Source organism: Thamnophis sirtalis, unplaced genomic scaffold (assembly GCF_051295495.1).
Source record: "Thamnophis sirtalis isolate CommonGarterSnake01/CBP01778 unplaced genomic scaffold, rThaSir2_p1.2 scaffold_12, whole genome shotgun sequence".
NCBI lineage: Eukaryota > Metazoa > Chordata > Lepidosauria > Squamata > Natricidae > Thamnophis > Thamnophis sirtalis.
In genome coordinates this window covers 58,216,820-58,241,671 of record NW_028261392.1, presented here as the reverse complement: position 1 = coordinate 58,241,671, position 24,852 = coordinate 58,216,820, and the positions used below count along the sequence as shown (strand labels likewise).

Sequence of the window (24,852 nt, the reverse complement as noted above, 5' to 3'; positions counted from 1 at the left end):
GCAGGAGACGAGATCAAAGACCGATAAGAAGATTAGTTTCACCCACAGTCATAAATCAAAACTTGGAAAAGGCAAAGAATCTTGAGAGTACAAACAATATTAATAGACAGATCTGGATTTTGGCAAAAGGAAAGAAAGAAAGGGAAGATGAAACACTAGTCCCCCGCCCCCTCAAAAAGCTATTTGTTTGAAACAATTCGGACAGAAGAGAAGAAAGCAGAGAAGTGACAAACCCACTCAAATACAAACTCTAAATTTGGTTTTGGATTTGAAATAGAAAACAAACATTCCGAGGGATTTACTTTGTCTGAACTTCTTCCAACTAATATATCTTAAGCAACTCCAATTAATGAGAGAGGAAATGCAACAAGGGAGAAAAATCAAGAAAAAAACACTATCTTCTCACTGATAACTGATAACCTAATCTTGACTGTGTGGGAAGTTTTAATTAACCAACTGCCATAAATGAGAATTTGGAAAAGCTGGAGGCGAAGAGAAACATACCCGAGTCTGGCTGTTCGCAAGTTTATTCCAATTAATATATTTTAGCAGCTATAAGCAACCGGGGCTAGAAGGTAGCAAGGAAAAAAACAATAACAAAATCAAGAACTGGGAAACTACGAAGTTTTTCTTCTTCTTTTTTCTGCAAAAGATAGATCCAGCTCTTCTTCCATTTTTACATTAATTGAATTAGCTAAATTTAGGGTGGACCAGAACCTTGAAATAAGATCTGTATAACTAACTGCAATTTTGGAACTGGACATCATGGAAAGCTGGGAATTTGAAGAACTACATGAAATTATATAAAAAAAATATGCATAAATCATTAAAATCAAGCCTAAATAGAATTCTGAACCCAGAGAAATGAGTATTTAAAGAAGAAGGGAAAGAAGAATGGGGGAAAGATAATGAAGGGATAGAAATGGTGGGAAATAAAAAGCAGACAAAAAACTCCATTGGGCTTGGCAGTGGTATAGGGAAAATGGTAAAGGGGGAATGTGTCCCAACAAAAGGGAATAAAAAGCAGACAAAAAATGTTTCGGAGGTTGACAGTGGTGTAAGGAAAATTGAAGTAGGAGGTTACGCTCCAACAAAGGGAAATATAAAAGATCTTTTTGTCGGTGGAGTGAGGAAAATTGAAGAGGGTGGACGTGTCAAAACAAAGAAAAGGGAAAAGGCAGGAACAGAGAAGTGGGACAAAAGACTTACTAGGAAAAAGTCAGACAACTAGAAATTGTTATATGGGAAAATATAAATCTAAAATAAGGGGTTTATTCCTAAATATGACAATAAAATGGAGTTGTTAACTGATTGAATATGATAATGGAAAGATAATTAAATAAAGGTTAAAATATATAGAATATGGACAAATATGAAACAGATATGGGGAGATTGTAAACCAGAGGTTTGTGATTCACTTTTTTACATGATAACTAAAATGAGTTGCTAATTGATTGAATATGACAATAGAAGGACAATTAAGTATGGGTTAAAATATACGAAACATGGACATATATAGAACTTTTAAGATTATGAACAAAGTGAGATGTGTACTGCTTGCTATTCTATATAGTAGATTAAGGGAATTGTAATGAACATTGAACAGTAAGGATTGCCATTTATAGACAATTAAGGATAATCTAATCCAAGATATGGAAAAATGGAGAGGGAACATGAAATATACTTAGAATGGGAAACTATTGAGATTTAAAGACAGAATCACAAATTGGGGGCGTGTAAGGATGTATAATTATATAAATATAATGATGAGAATTGCTGGGAATTGTAACCAGGTCTACATCTCGGCCAAAAATAGGCTGGGGGGTGGGGTGTTAAAAGGACAATGACTATATATGTATACTTTTTGGTTCTCTTTTTTTTTTAAAAAAAGGAGGAAGATATATGTTAAAATTAAATATGTATATTGAAAAAGAATTATAAATAACATCAACATAAAATGGAGCTCACTCAGAAGCTGAAATACACCAAGTAAATGAGATGAAGAGTGTGAAGTAGAGGAGAGAGGTAAGAGAAGAAGAGAGGGATAGGAGAGAGGGTGGGGGGAGAGGAGGAGAGAAAGGAGGAGTGGAAAGGGGAGAGAGGAGGAGAGAGGAAGGGAAGTAGAAAAGAGAAGGATGACAGAGGGAAGAAAGGAGGTAGGGAGGGTCAGGAGAGTGGGAGAAGAAAGCAATGGATAAGGTACAAATATGGTGTATGGAGAGCAGAAGAGCCAATAATTGTTTTTGGGAGTTGATGGTAAGGTGAATTGATGTAAACATTTAATAATACAATAATGATGTTGGCTATGTAATAGTATACATGTGATTATATGTTATGAAAATGGAAAAATAAAAAACTTTAAAAAAAAGAAAACGTGATATTTTAAGTGCTACGCGGAATTTGTAGAAGCGATGTTGATTTACAAAGAGATTAAAAAAAGATTTACATATGGAAAGGTGTTAATAGCGATGGTATTGGTTTAAACTAGTATTCACTATTTTTTCTTTTCCTTATCCTTACTCTGTGCCTTTAAATTACTTGGCCCTTACTCTTGCTCTGCATAATTTTGTTTACCCCAAAGAGATAGCATGCAGGAATATATGTAGCAAGTGTGGCATAGCAAAAAGATTGAAATTTTGTTTTTGGTTTTTTATAGAAGGGATCCTGTTTCTCTTGTTCTGCTGCCACCTGCTGCATGTTATCTCAGTTCAATAAGAAAGGAAATCATGTCAAAGAAACTATGGTTGCCTGGGCAAAAAATTTCGGTTACAATGTGGAATTGGCTAAGTGGGAAAAACTTTGGATACTTAATCAGAAACTAACAATGGCTACGGCGTATAAAGAAAACCTTCATAAGATGTTCTACAGATGGCATCTCCCTCCAGCACAGCTCTCCAAAATGTTTAAAAATCTGGCCCCAAATTGTTGGAAGCGGGGAAAAAAACACCAGGCACTTTTTAATCATATGTGGTGGACGTGCAATGAGGCAAAAAAATTATTGGAAAATGATTCAATCATGGTTAGAACAAATGGTGGGAGACCAAATCTTGTTTAAACCGGAATTTTTTCTCCTAGGTATAATACCAGAGGGGTTTAAGAAAGATACACTTTATTTAATTATTCATGCACTAACTGTGGCGTGCATAACTTATGCACAATATTGGAAAAAAGAAAATACACCATCAGAGCTAGATATAATCAGAAAAGTGTTGGCCTGTGCGGAAGTAGATAGGCTCACTCTTGAACTTAAAAATAAAGGGGAATCAGAATATTTTGAAGTCTGGAACAAATTTTCAGACTTCAAACAGATTTTATGACTGGTATAAGACAAGGTGACAAGACTGGAACAAACTGTATATATTGTGATTGGACAGAAGGATTGATAATGTATTAAGTAGGCTAATTGTCAATAGTTGTGACTAGCTGTATATAATGTGAATGTATAGTCACTCCGACTTCGCAGTACTGCATTGTTTTAAATGTAAAAATAATAAAAATATATTGGGGAAAAAAAGAAAGGATATCAAGGCAACCTGAGATCTTCCTCTTTCACCCAAACACAGCTACTCTCAAACTTTCAAAACTCTGAAGAAATACTCCCTAATTTAATAAAACCAGCAAGTAAAATGCCAAGCTGAATATGCCAAGGGAGTTCAGACATTTTTGCTCTCTGTCTACCTGTAGTTTGTGATATACATTTTCCTTGGACATAATCCAAATAACATTACCATTTTCCCAAGAAAAAATGCTAACCAAAGAACTTTGATGGCTGCTAAAAACAAAAGCTAGGCCGCCAACCAAGAATTTGTTGGCTGGAAAAGCTACTATTTATCCATCCCCCTCATTAATTAAAAATGCTGCTATCTAAATATATTTTATAACTATCATTGTATTGAAATAACATATAATACCGAAACAGAAAGGTGAAGCAGTGGACTAGATTTCACAATATATTAAAGAATAAAGAGACTTACTGTCCCAGGGGGTAGGACCAGAACCACTAGGTTAAATATATGAGGATACGGGATCAGGCTACACATCAGGAAGAATTTCATTTCTGTATAAGCTGTCACCCAGTGGAATAGGCTGCCATATGTAGGAATTTTTCTTCACTAGAAATATTCAAACATGGCCTAGATTGTTATTCGGCACAGATGTACTACCAGATCCAAGACTGAGCAAAGGACAGATTAGATGATCTCTATAGAATTACCATCATCCCTATGCTGTTGTGGCTCTATGGTTCTATGAAAAGCTGCTTCACTCAGCATTAACAGCAAGATACACCTTGTTTGCATGAAGCTTTCAACTACTGGGGGTAAATGTTCTTTATATACCACACAGCCAGAGATGGGTTCCTACCAGTTCGCACCTATTCAGTAGAACCGGTTCGTCAAATCTACCAAACCGGTTAGAAGAGGTTCCACCAGTGGACCCGGAAAGCAGGCCACACCTACAGAAGAGGTTCCAAAATTTTTTGAAACCCACCACTGGTCCTTGGATATGATTATTCTACACTATCATGCTCATATTTATAAAACTCAGTGCCTCTGTGAAAGGTAAGGATGTCTACTGCGTTTGTGGTGCAATCAGAACATTGCGTGTGTTGAAGTTGTTTTAACGCAAACCAAATATGCCTTTTAAAAAACAAGTTTACATCATATTCTTATGCATGCCAGTGCTGTGTGTGATGTAATTTAAGGTGGTTCTGACAAGTGTCATCGGCATCTTCATATCCGGTCACATGGGTGGCAAGCCACTCCCATCCGGTCACATGGGCAGAAAGCCACTCCCACAAAGGAGGCCACACCCACAGAGTAGGTTCAAACAATTTTTGAAACCCACCACTGCACACATTCCAAGGCCTATTGATGACCTCCAATCATTCAATAGCAATAGCAATAGCAGTAGACTTATATACCGCTTCATAGGCCTTTCAGGCCTCTCTAAGCGGTTTACAGAGAGTCAGCATATTGCCCCCAACAATCTGGGTCCTCATTTTACCCACCTCGGAAGGATGGAAGGCTGAGTCAACCCTACTTTCATCTTCCTACTTTTATATAAGTAGGGATTTAACAATTGCCAAAATATTTGCCTTTGAGGGCGAATCTAAAACTGCACCCCCAAAATAAAAGCACCAAAAAGCATCCAATCAAAGAAGTCCATGCACATTCAGTTCAGTGTCAGCTTTCTGGCTGAAGGATGGCAGTGGTGTATCATGTTCGTCCTGCTTATTTCTAAATTCTGAATTCATACCTGCAGTTATATATACATCTCCAGCATAGCTCTATGTCTCCTGTCTATTACTGCAGAAAGATCAAAATCCATTCACTTTTGGAATAACAGCTGTATAAATAAGTGTCTGTTCCCCTAACTCCCCTCATATGTAAAGTCCAGGAAAGATTTTGCCAACTGGCAAACAGCTGGGAGAAATTGCCAAATCATCTTCATCACCTTCTTTGCCTCCTTAAATTCCTCAGTAGAAGGCCAATGCAGCTTTCCCAAGGTACACATGTTCATGTAAACAACTTCCCATTGAAAGGACTACGTGCGCACAGTGATGAAAGGGGATGACAGAAGGAACACTGCAAATCACGGTCAAAACAATGTTGACAAAATCAGTCTGCTGGGGTATTACTGGGTCAAGATTCTTGCCTCTTCCAAGATTCTTGACCTGGTCCGCTCCAAATATCTTGAAGTGCAATTCTCATGGCCTTAGGTCAAGCCAGCTAAACATTCTAGGAATTAAAAATTCATAAAAAAAACACCGAGACTAGAAAAATTGGTTTTAAGGTGTATTTCCCCCCCCCCCCACAACAGAGATTGCTGTAACTTCTGAAAAACAATGGCACGGTACTAATTCCACCTCTAATACAGCAGGAAACACTAAAACATTGCCCCTTCTTAATTTAAAGGGGAACATTTTCAATCTGAATAAACTCCCAGTTCACTATTACATCCAAAGATAAACGGTGATTTGAAGCAGCTTGCTTTTAAGTTTAAGCAAAGTTAAATCTAACTCATAACTTTGATTTATTTTTTTTTAAAAAAAGAGAAAGTGAATAATTCTACGATTCTCATCGCAGCACCAGAAGAGAGATGCTGTAACGTGAATGATAGTGAAGCATTAAATCTCAATAATAGTCAAATATAAAGAGGCTTTGGGAATATATTACTAGGAGAATTAGGAAGAAAGAAATTGGCCCAGAAGGGCTCAGTGGCGACAGCAGCAACATCTGGATTTCCATGGACCATGTAAGTACCACTATTTTAGATTTTCAGCTTCATTTTATGTCAAATGTTCTGGGACGGTGTACAAGAAACTATTTGCTTGCTCTCATGCATAATAAAATGCAGTTGTTAATCCTAATAATGTACCAACAGGATTTCTCAACATCTTGAAGCACAGGGATCACCTTCAGCTAACCCTTCTAGTTGGTGGAGAAGAACTTTCCCTGGAAGAACAGTTGAAACACCTCAATTCCTGTTTAAATTTTCTTTTTTCCTATCACCACAATCCATGTCATAGAGGCCATGAGAAATGGGGGAGGAAAAATAGTTGGATAGATAACTAAAGGAAAGAGAACATGGCAGGGAATTCACAATTAACTCATACTTCAGCAATTCAGCAGTTCAAAAGTGAATGTAAAAGACATTGGAGAAATTTCTGCAATATGGATTATTGCAAAGTACGGCTTATTATTCGTTCACTATATAATTCACTGTGCTGAGTTTCAAACCATAGTGGTTTGGTTAACTGTGCAGTGGGTAGCAAAGCCTTTTGTTAATGTAATCCTTATCATTGTGGAACAGGGGAGAACAGTTGGCATCTGGAGTAATAAAGATTCATTCCCCCACACACAGAGACATTTTATGAAGTTCCAAGAAAAATACCTTTCCTCCACAATTGTTGTCCTGATATGGTTCAATTTCAATTTTAATGGATTTGTACGTGACCCGTCAAAACCGCGCTCGACTAAGCCACGCCTGATTAAACCGCGTCGCTGACGTCATCAACAGGGCGACAACAGCCAGCGCGGAGAAAGAAGGGCGCTTTAAATAGTGCTTTGAAAGCAAGCCGATTCAACTTAAGGTAAGGGTTAGGTTTAGGGTTAGCTTTAGGGTTAGGTTTAGGGTTAGGTTAAGGGTTAGGTTTAGGTTTAGGGTTAGGTTAAGGGTTAGGATTAGGTTTAGGTTTAGGGTTAGGTTAAGGGTTAGGATTAGGTTTAGGGTTAGGTTAAGGGTTAGGTTTAGGGTTAGGTTAAGGGTTAGGTTAAGGGTTAGGGTTAGGTTTAGGATTAGGTTTAGGGGGGTTAGGTTTAAGTTTAGGGGTTAATTTTAGGTTTAGGGTTTACAGCGTGCTTCTGTCTCTGCGCTGTTGTCGCCCTGTTGATGACGTCAGCTATGCGGTTTAGTCGGACGCGGTTCAGTCGAGCGCGGTTTTGTGGTGGAACCGGATTTGTATGCCGCCCAATCCCGGAGGACTCCAGGCGGCTTACATAAAAACAGTTTAAAAAAGGAAGATATTAAAAATTTAAAATATAAGACAGAACGAATTAAAAAAGACAACAACATGCACTCGATCTTAGTGGGGCTGAAGGTCAATCAAGATTAGGAGCCCCAGGCCTGCCGGAACAGCCAGGTCTTAACAGACTTTCGGAAGGCCGAGAGAGTGGGAAGGGTCCGAATTTCATGCCACATCAGATTAATAGATTGTTACATTTGACCCAACAATTAGGACTCTCGATTAAAATTATTGGATCCATTCAGAGAAAGAAAAACCAAACTGGACTTCTTCAGTCTAAGTCAAGGATGGGCCTTCCAGTTGTTTTGGAATTCAGCTCATCTCACATCAAGTTTAGTTGCAATCCAAAACCCCTGGATAATAGCAGGCATCCTTAAAGTTATAAATTGTGCAAAAAAGGGGATGATAGGCAGTTTAATTTTAAACAACATGGGAGAGATATAAGTACCGACATTTATAATTGAACTCATATAAAAAAAATTTCTATGAGGGTTGTGTCAGGCCTGCAGCCTCTTTTGGGATATTTGGCCTGCCACACTTCTATCTACTATGCTGTTTCTATAATGGGGAAAGAGTAAGGAGTACGATGCGATGTAACCAAAATAAAACTCCCTTTAGATTGCCAAGGTCATCCTTTGTCTTGGTACCTCTGCACCTGACCGGAACTGGATGGGTGGAAACTCTCAGCATGGCAGTGGAAGATTGGGCCATGTGATGGACTTGTGGGTGTGGGGGCAAGATCTTGAACTTTCAACTGGGTGGGGAAAACCAGGAAGCTTTCAGATTCGGGTTTCCACAGATGTGCCAACATGACACTCTTAGTGAATTCGAACTTTGAGCAATACTTTGCTTTGTACTCTGATTTAATTTTGGATGCTATTTGGAACCCTGACATTAACCCGAATCTCCCTTAAAATACTTCACCAGCTACCCCTGCAGTTGGGGTGCTGGGCGGGGTGCTGACTCTCAACACCGACACCGGGACAGCATAAAATATCAGCGAAGATGGAGATAGAGCCCATGGGAATTGTAGCAGATAACGGATCGCTTCTCTGTGCTGAGACAATCTGCAAACATTCCAAAGCTGGAAGGGGGAGACTGCAGAGGAGGACATCTGGAGATTTATGGCATCTGGAGAAATGCTGTTTGGGGCCAGAGGGAGTTGAAAGGGCTGTTTCAACACATGGCTGGAGAAGACCAAAGCAACCACCCGCTAGCCGACCAGATGATTGGAGCCTCCCAGACCAACTTACGCAGCCGAACATGAGTGAAATCAACCCTTGCTTTAGCTCAGGACCACCTAGTTGGGCCCTGGATCAGCCCACATACTCCTTCCCTAGCAGAGGCTTTGCAACACACCGGAGTGGAGATCTGTACTCCTTCCACACAGCGACAAGTGAATTGACCCATTATCCTGCAGCTGGGCCGCAGACTAGGGGTGGTCCCTGCGAACCGGTTGGTCGGCGAACCCGGAAGTAAGTAACTTCCGGGAACGGCGAAGGGCACGCCCGCCCGCCCACGGTCCTTACCCGGTTTTGACGAGTTCTGCGCTTCTACGCATGCGCAGGACGCATACAGCGCCTGCGCGATCCTCCAGGAGCAGCTGGAGCGTCGCACAGACGCTAGTACGCATGCGTGCACCACGCACGTGCACGAGGACGCCGCCGGCCCCGTTCCAACCAAACCGGTTGGAACGGGGCGAGAAACCCACCCCTGCCGCAGACGGATCCAATCCCCCAGCAACATGAAGAAATCCATCCATCCAGCAGAAAGGGGCTTGGGCCACATCTCCCCCTAGCCAGCACCACCAGGATGGGCTTTCTTCCCAAGTCATGGATGGGAGAGATACTGATGGATGCCTGCCTTCCCTCAGCAGATGGCACCATGTCAGATAACTGGGCAGGGGCAAAAACAGTGTGTTTGTGTTTGTGTGTGTGTGTGTGTGTGTGTGTGTGGTTTTCTAAGGTTCCTACTTTTCCTTCACCTACCACTACTCACTTACCTTTCATAAAGCATTCCACTAATGGGAGGTAGCCAGTGTATGGTGAGCATATCCTGACTCTGACCAACCACCATCGGCGGCAAAGGGACAGGAGTGGGTTTTCTGCTCTGAGTCCACTGCTGGTACACTAGATCCAGATAGCAATGCATTCGTGCCACTTGATTTGGAGTAAAACTGTCCGTGCAATTGTCATCTGTGGAAGTAAGAAAAGCAGCTTACTAAACAATTTGGCTGGCGGATTCCATCTGCCAGCCAATGTCGGCTGGCGACTCCCCGGGGGAGAGCCTTCTCTGTTGCAGCTCCGGCCCTCTGGAACGAGCTCCCTGTCGAGATCCGGACCCTTACTACCCTCCCGGTCTTCCGCAAAGCCACCAAGTCCTGGCTGTTCCAGCAGGCCGGGGGGGTCTGAGAAACATCTTCCTCCACGGAAATTGTGAATGTTGGCTTTGTTTTTAATATGTTGTCTTTGTCTAGTTTCCCCCTTTCCCTTGTCTTTTGTGAGCCGCCCGGAGTCCTCCGGGAGTGGGCGGCATGCAAGACAAATAAATAAAATAAATAAATAAACTGGATCCAGATAAGGAGTTAGGGCAAGAAATCTAAGTAAATCCCTTTCACGGCCAGAGAAGACATCTTATTTTGAAAGCCTGGAATAAAATTAGATCCTGTAATATCCTTTTTGCCCAGTATTATCATATTTATTGAATTTTTTTTATCCTTTTTCTAAAACTAGATCAAAGTGCATGTTATGTACATTGCTTCTTGGTCTTGGAACATTTAAAAAAAACCTTTCATCCGTTTGAATATCTGTCTTCTCAACTCTTTCTAGGTCATTGGCTTATTTAGATATTTTCATCATCCCCAAAATTCTCCTGCACATTTTTTAGAGTATTTACATTCTGCCTAACACAGATGCTTCTAAAATTCTGCCTGCTCATGTTATTCCTTCCATTTGCCAAAAGATGGCACTCCATCTGTAGTATTTAATCGTATATCCTCTGGTAAGGGATCAATAGTGTTGCCTTCCTTGCTACTGAACACAACAGTGAGGCCTAGGGAGAAAGAAAACGTAAAGCATAAATAATGCATACATTTTCAGAAATAATGAATGAGTGACCTCCGAAGCTCTGAACAGAGGAAATGCAGTACTCAAACACTGTCAATAGACCCCACTCTGAAACCCAACAGGCTGCCTTGTCAAGATGACCCCAAACTGAAGGAAATGGAAGAGGGGTAATTATCTCTAATGTAATATAACTGAATGTCCAAGCGTAAAAAGAGGGGGGGGAGAGAATGAAATATAGAATACTGACACAGGATTCAATAAAATATAGTCTCTTGGGGCCTGTGCTAACACTGCACCTAATGACAATATTCCAGCCTCTTTCAGAACTCAATCTTCAAATAAAGGATTCCCTGTGGATTTTACTCAGTTAGTTGTTGTTGACTATAGGGGGCATTGCTCATCTCCATTTCAAGGCCATTGCGTCAGTGAGTCCAAAGTCATTTCCACAGTCATGTGGCCAGCATGACATCACAGAGCACTATTACTATCTTCAATCTTCTACATAATGCTGAGGTTTTTTTTTAATCAATGTTAGGATGTTACCAACAGGATGCCTTTCCTGTTTTAGTAATACAGAAAACACAGTCAAGATTCAAAAGCAGCCATATATATATATATATATATATATATATATATATATATATGTTTTTATTTGTGCTGATAAATAAATAAAGGAAGACTAGTATAGATCTATTTCAAGCTATTTAGCTCTCATCAGCTAGCCATATCCTTACTGGGATTCGAACCTATTTATCAGCACAAATAAAAACACAAATATAACAAAGGCAACAGTAAAAATATTGGGTTTCTGTCTGGATGGACTCTTGTGACGAGCCTAATGACAGAGAGTGGAAGTGTGACCTTCCTCCCACACTTGGGCATACCAGGGGTTGTGACTTTAAGTATATATATATATATATATATATATATATATATATATATATATATATATATATATATATATATATATGTGTGTGTGTGTGTGTGTGTGTGTGTGTGTGTGTGTGTGTGTGTGTGTGTGTGTGTGTGTGTGTGTGTGTGTGTGTGTGTGGTGTGTGTGTGTGTTTATATTTGTGCTGATAAATAAATAAAGGGAGACTAGTATAGATCTATTTCAAGCTATTTAGCTCTCATCAGCTAGCCATACCCTTACTGGGATTTGAACCTGGGCTATATTACATACTAGGCAGACTTCTTAGCCATTAGGCCACAGCATGAGAGAGAGAGAAATACAGTAGGTAGGTGGGGAGAGAGAGTGAGTGTGTAGGTAGGTAGGTAGGTAGGTAGGTAGGTAGGTAGGTAGGTAGGTAGAGAGAGAGAGAGAGAGAGAGAAATAGAAAGAGAGAGAGAGAAATACAGTAGGTAGGTAGGAAGAGAGAGAGAGAGTAGTTAGGTAGGTAGATAAAAGGAGAGAGGGAGAGAGAGAGAGAGAGAGATACAGTAGGTAGGTAGGGAAAGAGAGTGTGTGTAGGTAGGTAGGAAAGTAGAGGGATAGAGAGAGAGAAATAGAGATAGAGAGAAATACAGTAGACAGGTAAGTGTTTCTGCTGGCACAGCATTTGATCAATGTAATTCTATCATTCAGTTAAAGAGCTTTCCAAAAGGGGAAAAAAAAGGTTTTGCACTCTGCAAACCTCCCAAAAATGGCCCATTTTTTCATGAAAATGCTCCCCCCTTTTTTAAAAAAAGGCATGATTAGCCTTCGGGGGGCTTATAGAGTGTTGCTGGGGGCGTAGAGGGGGCAAAAATGAGCAAAAACGGTCCATTTTCCGTGAAAACGGGGCCTTTCTTTTCAAAAAAATTGCATGCATAGCCTTAAGGAATGCAGCTGGTGGTTGGGGGGGCAAAAAACGGCCATTTTTTTGCTCATTTCTGCCCTCCCCATCCCCAGGAGCTCTCTGAAAGCCTCCATAAGGCTATGCACGGCCATTTTGTTGAGGGGGCGGGGCTTTGGGAGGCAAAAATGCTGTATTCAGTGTATAAGACGCACCCAGATTTTCAGCCTCTTTTTTGAGGAAAAAAGGTGCATCTTATACTCCGAAAAATACGGGAAGTCTATGTGATGTAATCTGTTAATTCTAGTTCTATCTCCAACTGTCCCATCCCTATGCCTACCCTACAGTTAGGATCATAAACTCTTTGCAGACATAGTCCTCTCTTTGGTTTTGACACCGATAAATCACAGATTAAAAAAAACCCAATCCCTAATTAGTGTTTATATATACACACATATTTAAAAAAAATGTCATCCAGTTTCACTCAATTGACAAGCACCACGATTTCAAGAGACAGGAAACTTCATAAAAACGGATTATTCCAAAATACCTTCTCTGAAATGTTAATGCTGTTCTTTACTGGCTGCATTACTATGCATTTAATAATAATTGAACATAGCAAGATAAAACAGGTAAGTGTTGAGACTGGTTTCTTACTAGCATGCTTTGTTGTAGCTGAAAGCCCAGAAATTGAGCAATTAAAATTGACAGTAAATTGAGATGAAATGAACAAGTTTGGGGAGGCTGAACATTGTTCATCTTCTAAGTGCTACAGACACTTCTGTCATCCCTTATAAGGATTTTTTTTAAAAAATTAGGAGGATTTCTGTTATTGAGGACCACGGAACTGGATTTCAGATGGCAGATAGGACTGCTTTGAAAAGCTAGACAGAATAACCCATCTTATATTCCTGATATCTTCTATCCTTGAATCTTCAGTAGTCTATGCTTGCATGAGTAGACAGCTGCCATGGTACATTTTTGCAATGGAAATGAAATCCCTTTCATACATATTACTTATGTAGGATCCTAGGCCCCCCTGGAACTAAAGGAAGTATTTCAAACAGGCAAATCTCCCAACAGAATGTATAGATTAGGCACCACAGTTCTACCACCCAGGTGGACGAGTGCTTTGCTGTTGCCATCAGTTTGTTCCACATTCATTGTTGCTTTGCACAATAAATGCAGAAGGGGGCAGGAGGGCTAAAAGTCGCCATTTCATTTTCCAATCAGTTCCATTCATTAGAACTAAAACTAAATGTACCCAATTTCTTAAACACAAATGCTCGGACTTGTTTTATTTGGTTCCACCACAAAACCGCGCTCGACTAAAGCGCGCTCGACGAAACCGCGTACCTGATGTCATCACAGTGCGACGAAAAAAGCACGCTGTGAGCGCTAAAGCTAAAATTAACCCCTAAACCTAAACCTAACCCCCCGAAACCTAACCCTAAACCTAACCCTAAACCTAACCCTTAACCTAACCCTAAACCTAACCCTTAACCTAACGCTAAACCTAACCCTAACCCTTAACCTAACCCTAAACCTAACCCGAACGCTTAACCTAACCCTAAACCTAACCCTAAACCTAACCCTAAACCTAACCCTTAACCTAACCCTAACCCTAACCCTTACCTTAACGTGAATCGGCTTGCTTTCAAAGCGCTTTTTAAAGCGCCTTTTTTTCTCCACGGTCGCTGTTGTCGCGCTGCTGATGACGTCAGCGACGCGCTTTAATCGGGCGCGCTTTAGTGGACCGCGGTTTTGTCGTGCCACGGTTTTATTTTACTTTTTAAGCAATTCCAGATGGTGGACATACTTAACACCCCTTCTGCCTATTTTCTGCACAATAATCAGGTGAGAGAAAGTGACTGGCCCAAAGTTACCAAACCAGCTTTCATGCCTAAAGTGGGACTAGAATAAGGTGACCAGACATAACGCTTTTGGCGGGACACCCCCTCTTTTTGATGCATTTTCCCGCATCCCGCCCGCTTTTTTAAAAGGCACGCTTTTTTTGGCGCTGGCAGCTCCCGCCCATCAGCTGCTGGGCTGGCTCATCGTTCTGTTCTATGCTACCTACAAATTTAAGCCAGCCCAGCCTGCCGCTCACTGAGTTGATTGGCTGGACTCCAGCCAATCAGTGAGCTGGCCAACCAGCTCACTGATTGGCTGGACTCCTTAGCTGAGCACGCATGGAGTCTCCATTTTATTTTGCCTTTCTTGTTGGGGTTGCAGCTGCGCTTACTGGTGGTGAGTAAAATAAATCATGTTTTGTAAAAAATTTTACTCGGGAGTAAATTTTACTTACTCCTGAGTAAAAATTTTACTCGGGAGTAAAATTTACTCCCGAGTAAAAATTTTACTCGGGAGTAAAAAGCGGCTGCCGGTCGTGCAGAGAACTTCCATCCAGACTTGCCGCCCGTGCTGGCTGTGAACTCTGCAAAGCCAAAGGGGGAGAAGGCAGGGGGCTGTCTCCTCCTCCCAGCCCAGCAAACAGTCCTTTTTTCAGCTGTGCAGACAACTTCTACGTGGCTCTCGCAGCCCGGCAGAAGCATTTTTTCGGGGGAGGGCTTTGCCTTAAGCAAGAATTGCATTAAAGACCAGAGCAACAGGTATCAAATTATCTTGAACAATAGTTTGCAGTGTTTTCATATCTTGCACCCAGCTTTTTAAATTTATTATTAAATAATTTGTATTCTATCAGGGGCTTTCAGCAGTTTACAGCAACAAAAATGCCAAATAAAATTATATTATTATAAAATCATTGTAACAATTCCACAAAAACAATAAAAAGAAAATCCAGTGATAAAACCATATTAAATCCCAATGGCTCTAGAAGACAGAATAATTTGTACAGCCTTCCTGAATGGACAGCAGGTTAGGGCTCCCTGCTCTGGAGGAGGTTTCCAAAGGATGGGCACTGAAACCTTCCTCCTGAGAAAGCCCTACCTTTGTCATGAATGGGATTACAGGGCCTCCCCAGAAGATATTTAAAGCTCTAGTAAGATAGCTTTGAGGGGGGTGGTCTTTAAATATTTGGACTTTAAGCTGATTTTGGAACATCTGTAAATTTGAAAGCACAAAAAATGCTATTGGCTTGTTTCCAGATGAGTCATTTACTGTAAGGAGTATAGGCTCAATGTATTTTAAAATAATATTTTATTTATTGTGCATATGATTTTTTAAAATAGTGGTATTCTGTGTTGATTCTTTTTTTAAATTGTCTTAGACTATTTAAAAAAGATTCTATCCAAAATAAATTGAAACAAGCCATTTTTAAAATTTCTATGCACAATACTTTGAAATGGACTCAGGAGTCATGATTGACACTGAGTGAATTTGCACTTTTAATAATCAGGAAGATACAATGGCATTGAAAAAAGTGACTGATGACCATTTTTCACACTTAGCGACCATTTTCACACTTAGCGACCGTTGTGGCATCCTCATGGTTACGCGATCAAAATGTTGATGTTTGGCAACAGATTCGTATTTCTGATGATAGTTTGAAATGGTGACAGTATAAATTATTGCTGGTGTAATACTTAACAATGGTTTTTAAGGATTTCTTTTATTTATAGAATACCTTTTTATTATTTGGGGGGGGGGGATTTTTACTTTTAAATTGTTTATAAAATGTATTTACTACAAGAAATGTTCCTTTTTGCAAATGTGATCTTTGCAAATCTTTGTGATGCAATATGTTCAGACCAGGTTTATGTGTCTCAAAGTGGCTGCTATTCTATGGGCAGGCCAGGTTGGTGCAAGGCAGCTTTGCCAGATTTGGTGTGTTTCACCCTCATTGAATTTTATATCGTATAAAGAATGGAAGGAGGAAGGAAGAGAAAAAAGGAGGAAGGGAGTGAGTGAGGAAAGAACAGGATGGAAGGAGGGAGGAAGGAAGGAAGAGAGGGAAAGAGCAGAAGACAGATAAGGTGAAGGTAGATAAGCAAGAGGAATGAAGGAAGAAGTGAGGAGTCTCGAGGAGGGGGAAAACATTTAGTGACCAAAGTTACAATGGCATTGAAAAAAGTGACTGATGACCATTTTTCACACTTAGCGACCGTTGCAGCATCCTCATGGTCACGTGATCCAAATTTTGTTTGGCAACAGATTCGTATTTATGCTGGTTTCAGTGTCCTGGGGTGACCTTTTGACAAAAAAATTTTTTTTTAATCAAGCCCCCCCCCCTCCCCGCCGCCCCCCCCCCCCCCCCCGGTCAAGGGTGTCCCTCTTTTCCAATCTGAAAATCTGGTCACCTTAGACTAGAACTCACAGGCTTCTAGTTTCTAACCTGGTGCCTTAACCATTAGACCAAACCTATCCCCAATACTTCTTAGAGAAATCAGGGCAGCTAGGATTTTGCCATTCAAATTCTAGCTGTCATGTTTCATGGCTCTCAGCATTTCTGGATTGTACATCCAGTTGATACCCACCTGTGAACATAATGGAACAATGGTGCTTTCCCCCCTTACCTGTGTAGCTCATATAATTGCTGAAGGGAGTTCCAGAGAAAGAAGTATGGCCACAGGTATCATTGATGGGATCTGGATCTCTGCAGACTTTGCTTTTGAGCGTAGGTGCAGTGTCGGCGCAGAGATCCCCAGTTTCCATGGATGGTGTTGTCTCCCTGCATGGATCATCACAGGAGTCTTTTTCATCCACACCCTTAAAGACATGATAGAGTCCCAAGACGTGTCCGATTTCATGGATCATAGTATTTGTATGACCTGGCATCCCGTAATAAGCTGGATTTAGAACTACTCCACCTGAAATTGGAAGTGAACTAAATGTGATCCACAGAGAATATGGGTAAACAATCTTGAATTCTGAGATAAATAAATAAATAAATATATATATTTATAGTCACAACCCCTGGTAAGCCCCAATTATGGGAGGAAGCTAACTGCTTCCATCATCTGTCAATCGGCTCATCACAAGAGTCCATCACGACAGAAACCCAATATTTTTACTGTTGCCTTTTTGTTACATTTGTTGTATTTGTGCTGATAAATAAATAAAGGGAGACTAGTATAGATCTATTTCAAGCTATTTAGCTCTCATCAGCTAGCCATACCCTTACTGGGATTCGAAAATATATACCTTCTTCCCTGGCTTCAGCTGATAAGGAGGAGACCTGTGGCTTAATGGCTAAGACATTTGCCTAAGATGCAATATAGCACAGGTTCGAATATACTAGTCTCCCTTTATTTATTTATCAGCACAAATATAACAAATGTAACAAAAAGGCAACAGTAAAAAATATTGGGTTTTTGTCTGGATAATTCTAGCCAAAGGACAGAGAATGGAAGTGTGACCTTCCTCCCATATTTGGGCATACCAGGGGTTGTGACTTTAAATATATATATATAAATAAATAAATACACACACACACACACACACACACACACACACACACATATATATATATATGCTCAAACACCATGGAAAGTAAGCTTTACATAAAGGGCTCTTTATGGTCCACTTGTCCATGTATTAGCATTCTAAGTAGATAAATAAGTGGGAAAACTGTTTAAAGTAAGGGCCATCCAAAGTGAGCCCAAGATGATTAAACATATCTCCATGGAGAGCGGAGATGACAACTGCAGCAGAGACCGGTTCTTTAGACCCTCTCTGGACCTTTTTCAGGACCTGTCCTGACAAGGAGAGAGGACTGGAGATCACTCACATGTACCTCAAATGGCTGTTCCTTGCAAGTAGACTACAAGATAGCAATCTCAACAGTCTGAATGCCAACAGACAAGGGGATTAGTAATCAAGCTCACAACTGCAGTGGTATCTTTTAAACATCATTAGATTTCCCAACCTTGCTTTTAATCACTTTTGGAAATCGCTTATTGAAATATCTTAAGGCTTTAGAAGCCTTTGGAATGGCAAGTCTGAAGAAGCCCCTGGTGAATGTAATTTTATTCCTGAACAAAATAAAAAATAATTATAAATTTAAGAACTTAAAGAATTTGAAACAAATGGCAAAGGGCTAAACAAGATTTAGAACTTAAAGTTATAAACAGGTATGCAGACAAATTTGGAATACTGAAATTTGTACTATAAGATTTTTGAATCAACTATACAAAATAAATACCTTTTTGTGAGAACCGGAATTGTTTTGATTACTACAAGTCATAAAGAGATAAGAGGTCTTACAATTAAATTAGATACTAAAGTCCAGGCCAAAAAAAAAACACAACCCAATAACCTTTGCCTTTAGGATTGCAATTTATAAAATGATGCAAAATACAAAATTTGAAACATTAAAGATTTTTGAAGAGTGGGAAAGAAAATATTCAATAAATCTAAAATTTCAGACATGTGCTAACGTCTTTCAAGTATAAGTTAGCTATTTGGGAAGACTCTCCTTCTGAAACCATTCTCTCATCAACTTATAAGTAAGCTTCTCCCGAGGTGGCGCAGTGGGTAGAGTGCAGTACTGCAGCCACTTCAGCTGACTGCTAGCTGCAGTTCGATGGTTCAAATCTCACTGGCTTAAGGTTGACTCAGCCTTCCATTTTTCCGAGGTGGATAAAATGAGGACCCAGACTGTGGGGGCGATATGCTGACTCTGTAAACTGCTTAGAGAGGGCTAAAAGCCCTATGAAGTGGTATATAAGTCTAAATGCTATTGCTATTGCTATTTACAAGCAGAACCCTAGTCAAAGATGAATCCAAGTTGCAATGAATATACATCTCAGCCAGTGGTGGGATTCAAATAATTTAACAACCGGTTCTCTGCCCTAATGACCAGCTGGGTAGGTGTGGCTCAGTGGTCATGTGACTATGTGGGCATGGCCAACTCAATGTCACTCAGGTTGATGGACGCTTCGCCTTAGTTGTTACAATGTAATAAGGGTTAACCAGAGCGGTAGTTTCTGTAAGCAGGGCAATAAAGATGAGGCTAGAAACAACACCAGAATGTTTCCCTCCTGCCTTCCTTACAGGATTAGCCCTGTAAAGTGGGGAAAAAACAAAAGGAGATTTCTTCCAACAACAGGTTCTCCGAACTGCTTAGAAAGTTAACAACCGGTTCTCCCGAATAGGTGCGAACTGGCTGAATCCCACCACTGATCTCAGCATAAACTACAACTATATTTTCTTATTGGGGATATCCAATGTATATTAGGAGCAGAATGGAAGAAACTAACATAACTGTTAGTTCGAAAGAACAAAATAGTGTATCATGTCCCAGATAATAAGGAGAGGTACACTTTCAATCTTAACTGACTATTTTATAAAATCGATGACTTTTGGTTGATTGATTGATTGATTGATTTTTGTTACTATTATTTTTTCTCCCTTTCTTTGTCTCTCAGAAAAGTAACATATTAAATATGACCTTGGAATCTCCAAATACAGGAGGAAGAACAGTGAGTATGTTTACGGAGGTCACAAGTTACCTTAAAACTGACTATTCCCATCTTTATGTCCAAATTAAAAAATACGAGAGAATGAGGCCCTGTAAAATTTCTCATGACAATGTTGGAATCCATTCCTTTTTTTCTTTATGATTGCTAGCTTGCTTTCAAAATGGGCAAATAAAGAAAAGTTCATGTGAGAATCCTCTCCTTTCTTACAAACGTTTTGGTTAGCTGATGAAAAAGCCCAACTGATTATCCCAATGAAAGTCTATGAAAAAGGCCTTTTGGTGCTTGAACACAAATCACTCCTTTCTCTCTCTTGTATCTGTTGGGGCCTCTTCCATGCATTGTTGCTCTTTACACGTGGGCTTGATATGAATCAGCTTTCACAAATCTTTTAAGCCATTAGCAAGTTGGCAAAATCCTTCAAAGGCCAGGACTTTCACATCAAACATGAAAGGTAAGTACTGTGGAAGGAGTTCACAAAAGACATCACAACCTGAGTAAGTATTAATCCTCCTTTTTCAAAGGCCAGTGTTTTGGCAACTGTTTAGAAACAGAGCATTTACCACACAGGAACTTAGTCCTTCATAAAATGCTCAGCGGGCTTCACGTATTCAAGCACCATAGAAGACTTTGATGCCTCTGACAATTTGAAACTTACCAAGGAAGCTGAAAGGTCAGTGTTGATTATCACAACAAGACCTGACACTGTGACCCTAAAATCTCAACTTTTGTTAAGCTGACTTTACTAATGGGAATGAGCAGTCATGAAGCATATGTTCAGAGAAACTGAAGCTGCTTAAATTTTCTGCAAGAAAATTGATCACACTGATCAATAGATAGTGCAGAAGCATCTTCTATCTATCTGACTATTATCTATCTATCTATCTATCCATCCATCCATCCATCCATCCATCCATCCATCCATCCATCCACAGCTGTGTGAAAAAGTCCTGCACACTTTCAATTTTAAGCTGTATTTACATGTACAATCAACTTTTCACTCATAGAAACCACACAAAATTAGTACTTTGATGAAAATTTCTGTAGTCGGATTGAGATGCATTTTTATTAATTTAACCAAAGTCTTTTTAAGGTTTTGAGTGAGTTTATGTGCTAAAACAAATGTAACTTGAATTTTTGAGAATGTAAGGATCGAAAGAAGCAACGAGCTTTAGCTGACCAATCAAAATGCACAGAGGCTAAATTTATGAGCCAATCAATGTTGTCATACCCTCTGTCTATAAATAGGCATGAAAAGCATCGAGAAATTTAATTTAGCTCTCGCTGAGGGCAAGGATGAAGGCCTTTGCTTTCACCAGTCCTGAGCAGCAGCATGGCATCATTGTGCTTCATGAAGAGGGTTACTCCTGTAACCAAGAGAGTGAAATGCCATTGCACCACAGTGAGCAGAGTGGTTGAAAGATACCAAATAACTGGTTCAGTTGATGACAGCCTCTGCTTTGGAAGACCAAGAAAGTCGATAAAACAGCAAGATCGGGCTCTGCAATGCATTTCAATGGCTGACAGGAAGCTCACCTCACCTCAGATTACAAGAATTTGGGGTGAAACATGTGATGTAAAAGTGTGCACAAGCACAGTGCGTCTCAGACTGCTTGCCAGAGGGCTCAAAGGCTGCAGGGCTTGAAGTAAACCTTTGCTCACAGATGCTCACCACTCTCGTCGACATGCGTGGGCCAAGAAGTATGCCAAGTGGACAAATGAACAGTGAGCCAAGGTCATCTTCAGTGACAAGAGCAATTTCTACCTGACTGGGAATCAGTGCAATAAGTATGTCAGAAGATTTCCAGTTGAAGAATTTAGGCCGTACTGCCTAGGCAATCAGGGCATGGAGCTGACAAGCTACTAGAAGAAAAAGTAAAAAAGCGAAAAATCTGGACTAGGGAAGAAAACATCTCTATTATGAAAGCGTACTATCAGTCTGAGCCAGCAAAACGTGGATTTCAAAAATGAATGTATCAGATTTGGAAGGTGAACCACATGGACTGTGATATCAGTGAACAAAGGCTAATGGACCAACGAGCTATTCTGAGCCACAAATTTTTCACTACAGCAGAATTAATAGGAATTGAAGAGAAAGCAACTAATGGTCTGAGTATACCAACAAAGAAGAGTAACATCAAGAATGATTTGTAGACTCAAAAGCAAACTGAGGAAGAAAGGGAGGAAGAGGATGTTGAAATGGATGAAGATAAAGAACAAGGAAGCACTGAAGGACAAACACCAACAGATATCACTCAATTAGCTGAGAAAGTAAAGCATCAAATGGAAGATGCTGAAAGAACACGTTTGCCAAAGTAAACCAAGTGAACTGGAAAGAATTGAGAAAGGTACTAAAAAAGGTCAATGAGGCTGTGCAAACCATTCAAACCACTACATTAGATGAAACAAACCAGCTGATGTATGCATAACCACCAAAGAATTGGGTTTGAAAATACAAAAAAAACCAAAGAGGCAACAAGAGGAAGCCTAAATGGAAAATTCGGTTGGAATTGAAGATCAAAAAATTTCGTGGAGACTTGAGCAACTTGAAGAACCTAAGGCAAGGTCAGCTAAAGAACAAGCAGGTCAAAAGTAGCCTGGAAGCAAGATATGATTTGGAGAATAAAGAGATTGCGATAGTAATTGAAGAGCTGAAGCAGAGGGTCGTTGCCATTACTGAAAAGATTAAAAGATATGACAACTGAGTAACTCAATTCAAGGAAAACTCACAGTTCAAAGCAAATCAGCACCAGTTTTATAAGAGCTTAGAAAGTGGAGATGGAGCAACAACAAATGAAAAGTCTGATAAAGAGAAAGCTCTGAAATTCTGGAAGAATTTGTGGGAAAACAACAAGAAGTTGCAAAATAGATCAAACAATTGAGGATTCTATTAAAGTGCATAAAATGGAAGATGTGAAAATAACAAAAGAAATGGTGCAAAGACAGTCAAGAAAAGTGAAGAACTGGAGTGCACCTGGACCAGATGAGTTACATGGCTTCTGGTTAAAGGCACTTACAAGTGTGCACAAAAGATTGGCAGCCCAAATGAACCAGATCTTAAAAACACCTGAAAATGATGAATGGATGACAAATGAAAGGACATGTTTGATCCAAAAAGATAAAGAAAAAGGAAAGGATCCTGGAAACTATAGGTCAATCACCTGTTTGCTAACAACATACAAGCTTCTTACTGGTATCATTGCAAAGCAAATTTATGGATACTTGGAAAAAAAATAACTTGCTTCCTGTAGAACAGAAAGGATACTGCAAAAATTCAAGAGGAACAAAGGACCAACTACTGATTGACAAACTAATCCTAAAGAATTCAAAGAAAAGATGAACCAACCTGTTCATGGTTTGGATAGACTATAAGAAAGCATTTGATTCAGTTCCCCATAGCTGGATCAAGAAATGCCTGAAAATCTTTGGCATCAGCAGCAACATACAAAAATTCATGGAAACTTCAATGAACCTCTGGAAAATGAAGCTTATAGCTAATGAGGAAGTAGTGGGTGAAGTTGAAATTAAAAGAGGCATTTTTCAGGGCGATTCCCTTTCACCCCTACTTTTTATACTCTCAAAGCTACCACTGACAATCATTTTGAAGAAGATGAACTATGGATACGAACTTGCAAAGAAAGGACTGAAAATTTCGCCCTTGGTGTACATGGATGATTTGAAGCTGTTTGGTAAAACAAAAGCTGAACTGAATTTATTAATTGAAAGCACAAAGGAATTTAGCCAAGACAATGAAGACATTGGTATGCAGTTTGGAATTGACAAATGTGCAACAATGGCAACCAAAGCAGGCAAGGTCATAGAAGATGATGGAATACAACTTGAAAATGAAGAAATGATAAAGGCAGTAAAACCAGAAGAAGGCTACAAGTAATTGGGGATTTTGGACGCCTCTGACTTAATGCATAATAAAGTCAAGGAATTAACTTCAGCCAAGTACATTTGACGAATTCACAAGATATTAAAGTCCAAATTGAGTGGAGGAAACATCATAAAAGCCATAAATACCTGGGCTATACCTGTGATTCTATATTCTGCAGGAATAATAGACTGGACCTAGATAGAGTTGGACAATTTGGACAGAAAAACAAGGAAGCTTATGACAATGAATCATGTTTTGCACCCTAAAAGTGATGTTGACCGATTATATCTACCAAGAGCAGAGGGTGGTTGAGGACTCCTACAAGTAAAACAGACAGTTGAAGAAGAAAAACACAGCCTGAATGATTACATCCAGAAAAGTGAAGAACCAATGATTAAGGAAGTAAATAAAGGAGGCCTTTTAAAGACAACTAAGTCAAAAGCTGAATATAAGAAAGAAGTAATTGAGAAGCCAGCTGAGAATTGGGGAAACAAAGCTATGCATAGCCAATACTTGAAAAGTATTAAAGGCAAAGCTGACCAAAAGCTAACTTGGAACTGGTTAAGATCAGGAGCACTGAAAAAAGAAACAGAAGGCTTTATTTTGGCAGCTCAAGAACAAGCCTTAGCCACAAACTGCATGAAGGCAAAAATTCAACATGTTACCACCAACAGCAAATGTCGCCTCTGTAATGAGAAAGACGAGACAGTCGACCACTTGATCAGTGAGTGCAGCAAAATTTCACAAACTGACTACCTACAATGTCATGACCGCGTTGCTAAGATCATTCACTGGAAATTGTGCCAAAAGTTTGGATTTGACTACAGCAAAAACCACTGGGAACATCAGGTTCAGAAGGTTTTAGAGAATGAGAAAGTCAAGATCTTGTGGGACCTCAGAATTCAGACTGACAGGCACTTGGCCCACAACACACCTGACATAACAATAGTTGAAAAGACAAAAGTATGGTTCATTGACATTGCAATACCTGGAGATGCATGAATTGAAGATAACAGCACGAAAAAATCACAAAGTACCGGGACTTGCAAATTGAAGTTGAACGACTGTGGAAAAAGAAATTGAGTGTTGTCCCGATTGTAATTGGAGCCCTTGGAGCAATACCTAAAGGGCTATCTCGCTATTTGGAAATTCTAAATTTATCGGACTTGAACATTCTGACTCTACAAAAAACCACCCTACTTGGAACAGCTTATATCCTCCGACGTTA

At 39.9% G+C, this 24,852-nt stretch overlaps 1 protein-coding gene across 1 annotated transcript in view; it reads right to left on the bottom strand.

Annotated features, from left to right (window-relative positions):
• Window positions 1–24,852, bottom strand: part of PAPPA2 (pappalysin 2) — a 181,008-nt gene that overhangs the window by 103,046 nt on the left and 53,110 nt on the right. Inside the window, exons 4-5 of the mRNA XM_087726787.1 lie at window positions 16,841–17,134; window positions 9,528–9,720 (exon numbers count right to left, since the gene is read on the bottom strand). Coding sequence (XP_087582913.1) covers window positions 9,528–9,720; window positions 16,841–17,134 — 487 coding nt within the window. The remainder of the gene's footprint in view (window positions 1–9,527; window positions 9,721–16,840; window positions 17,135–24,852) is intronic.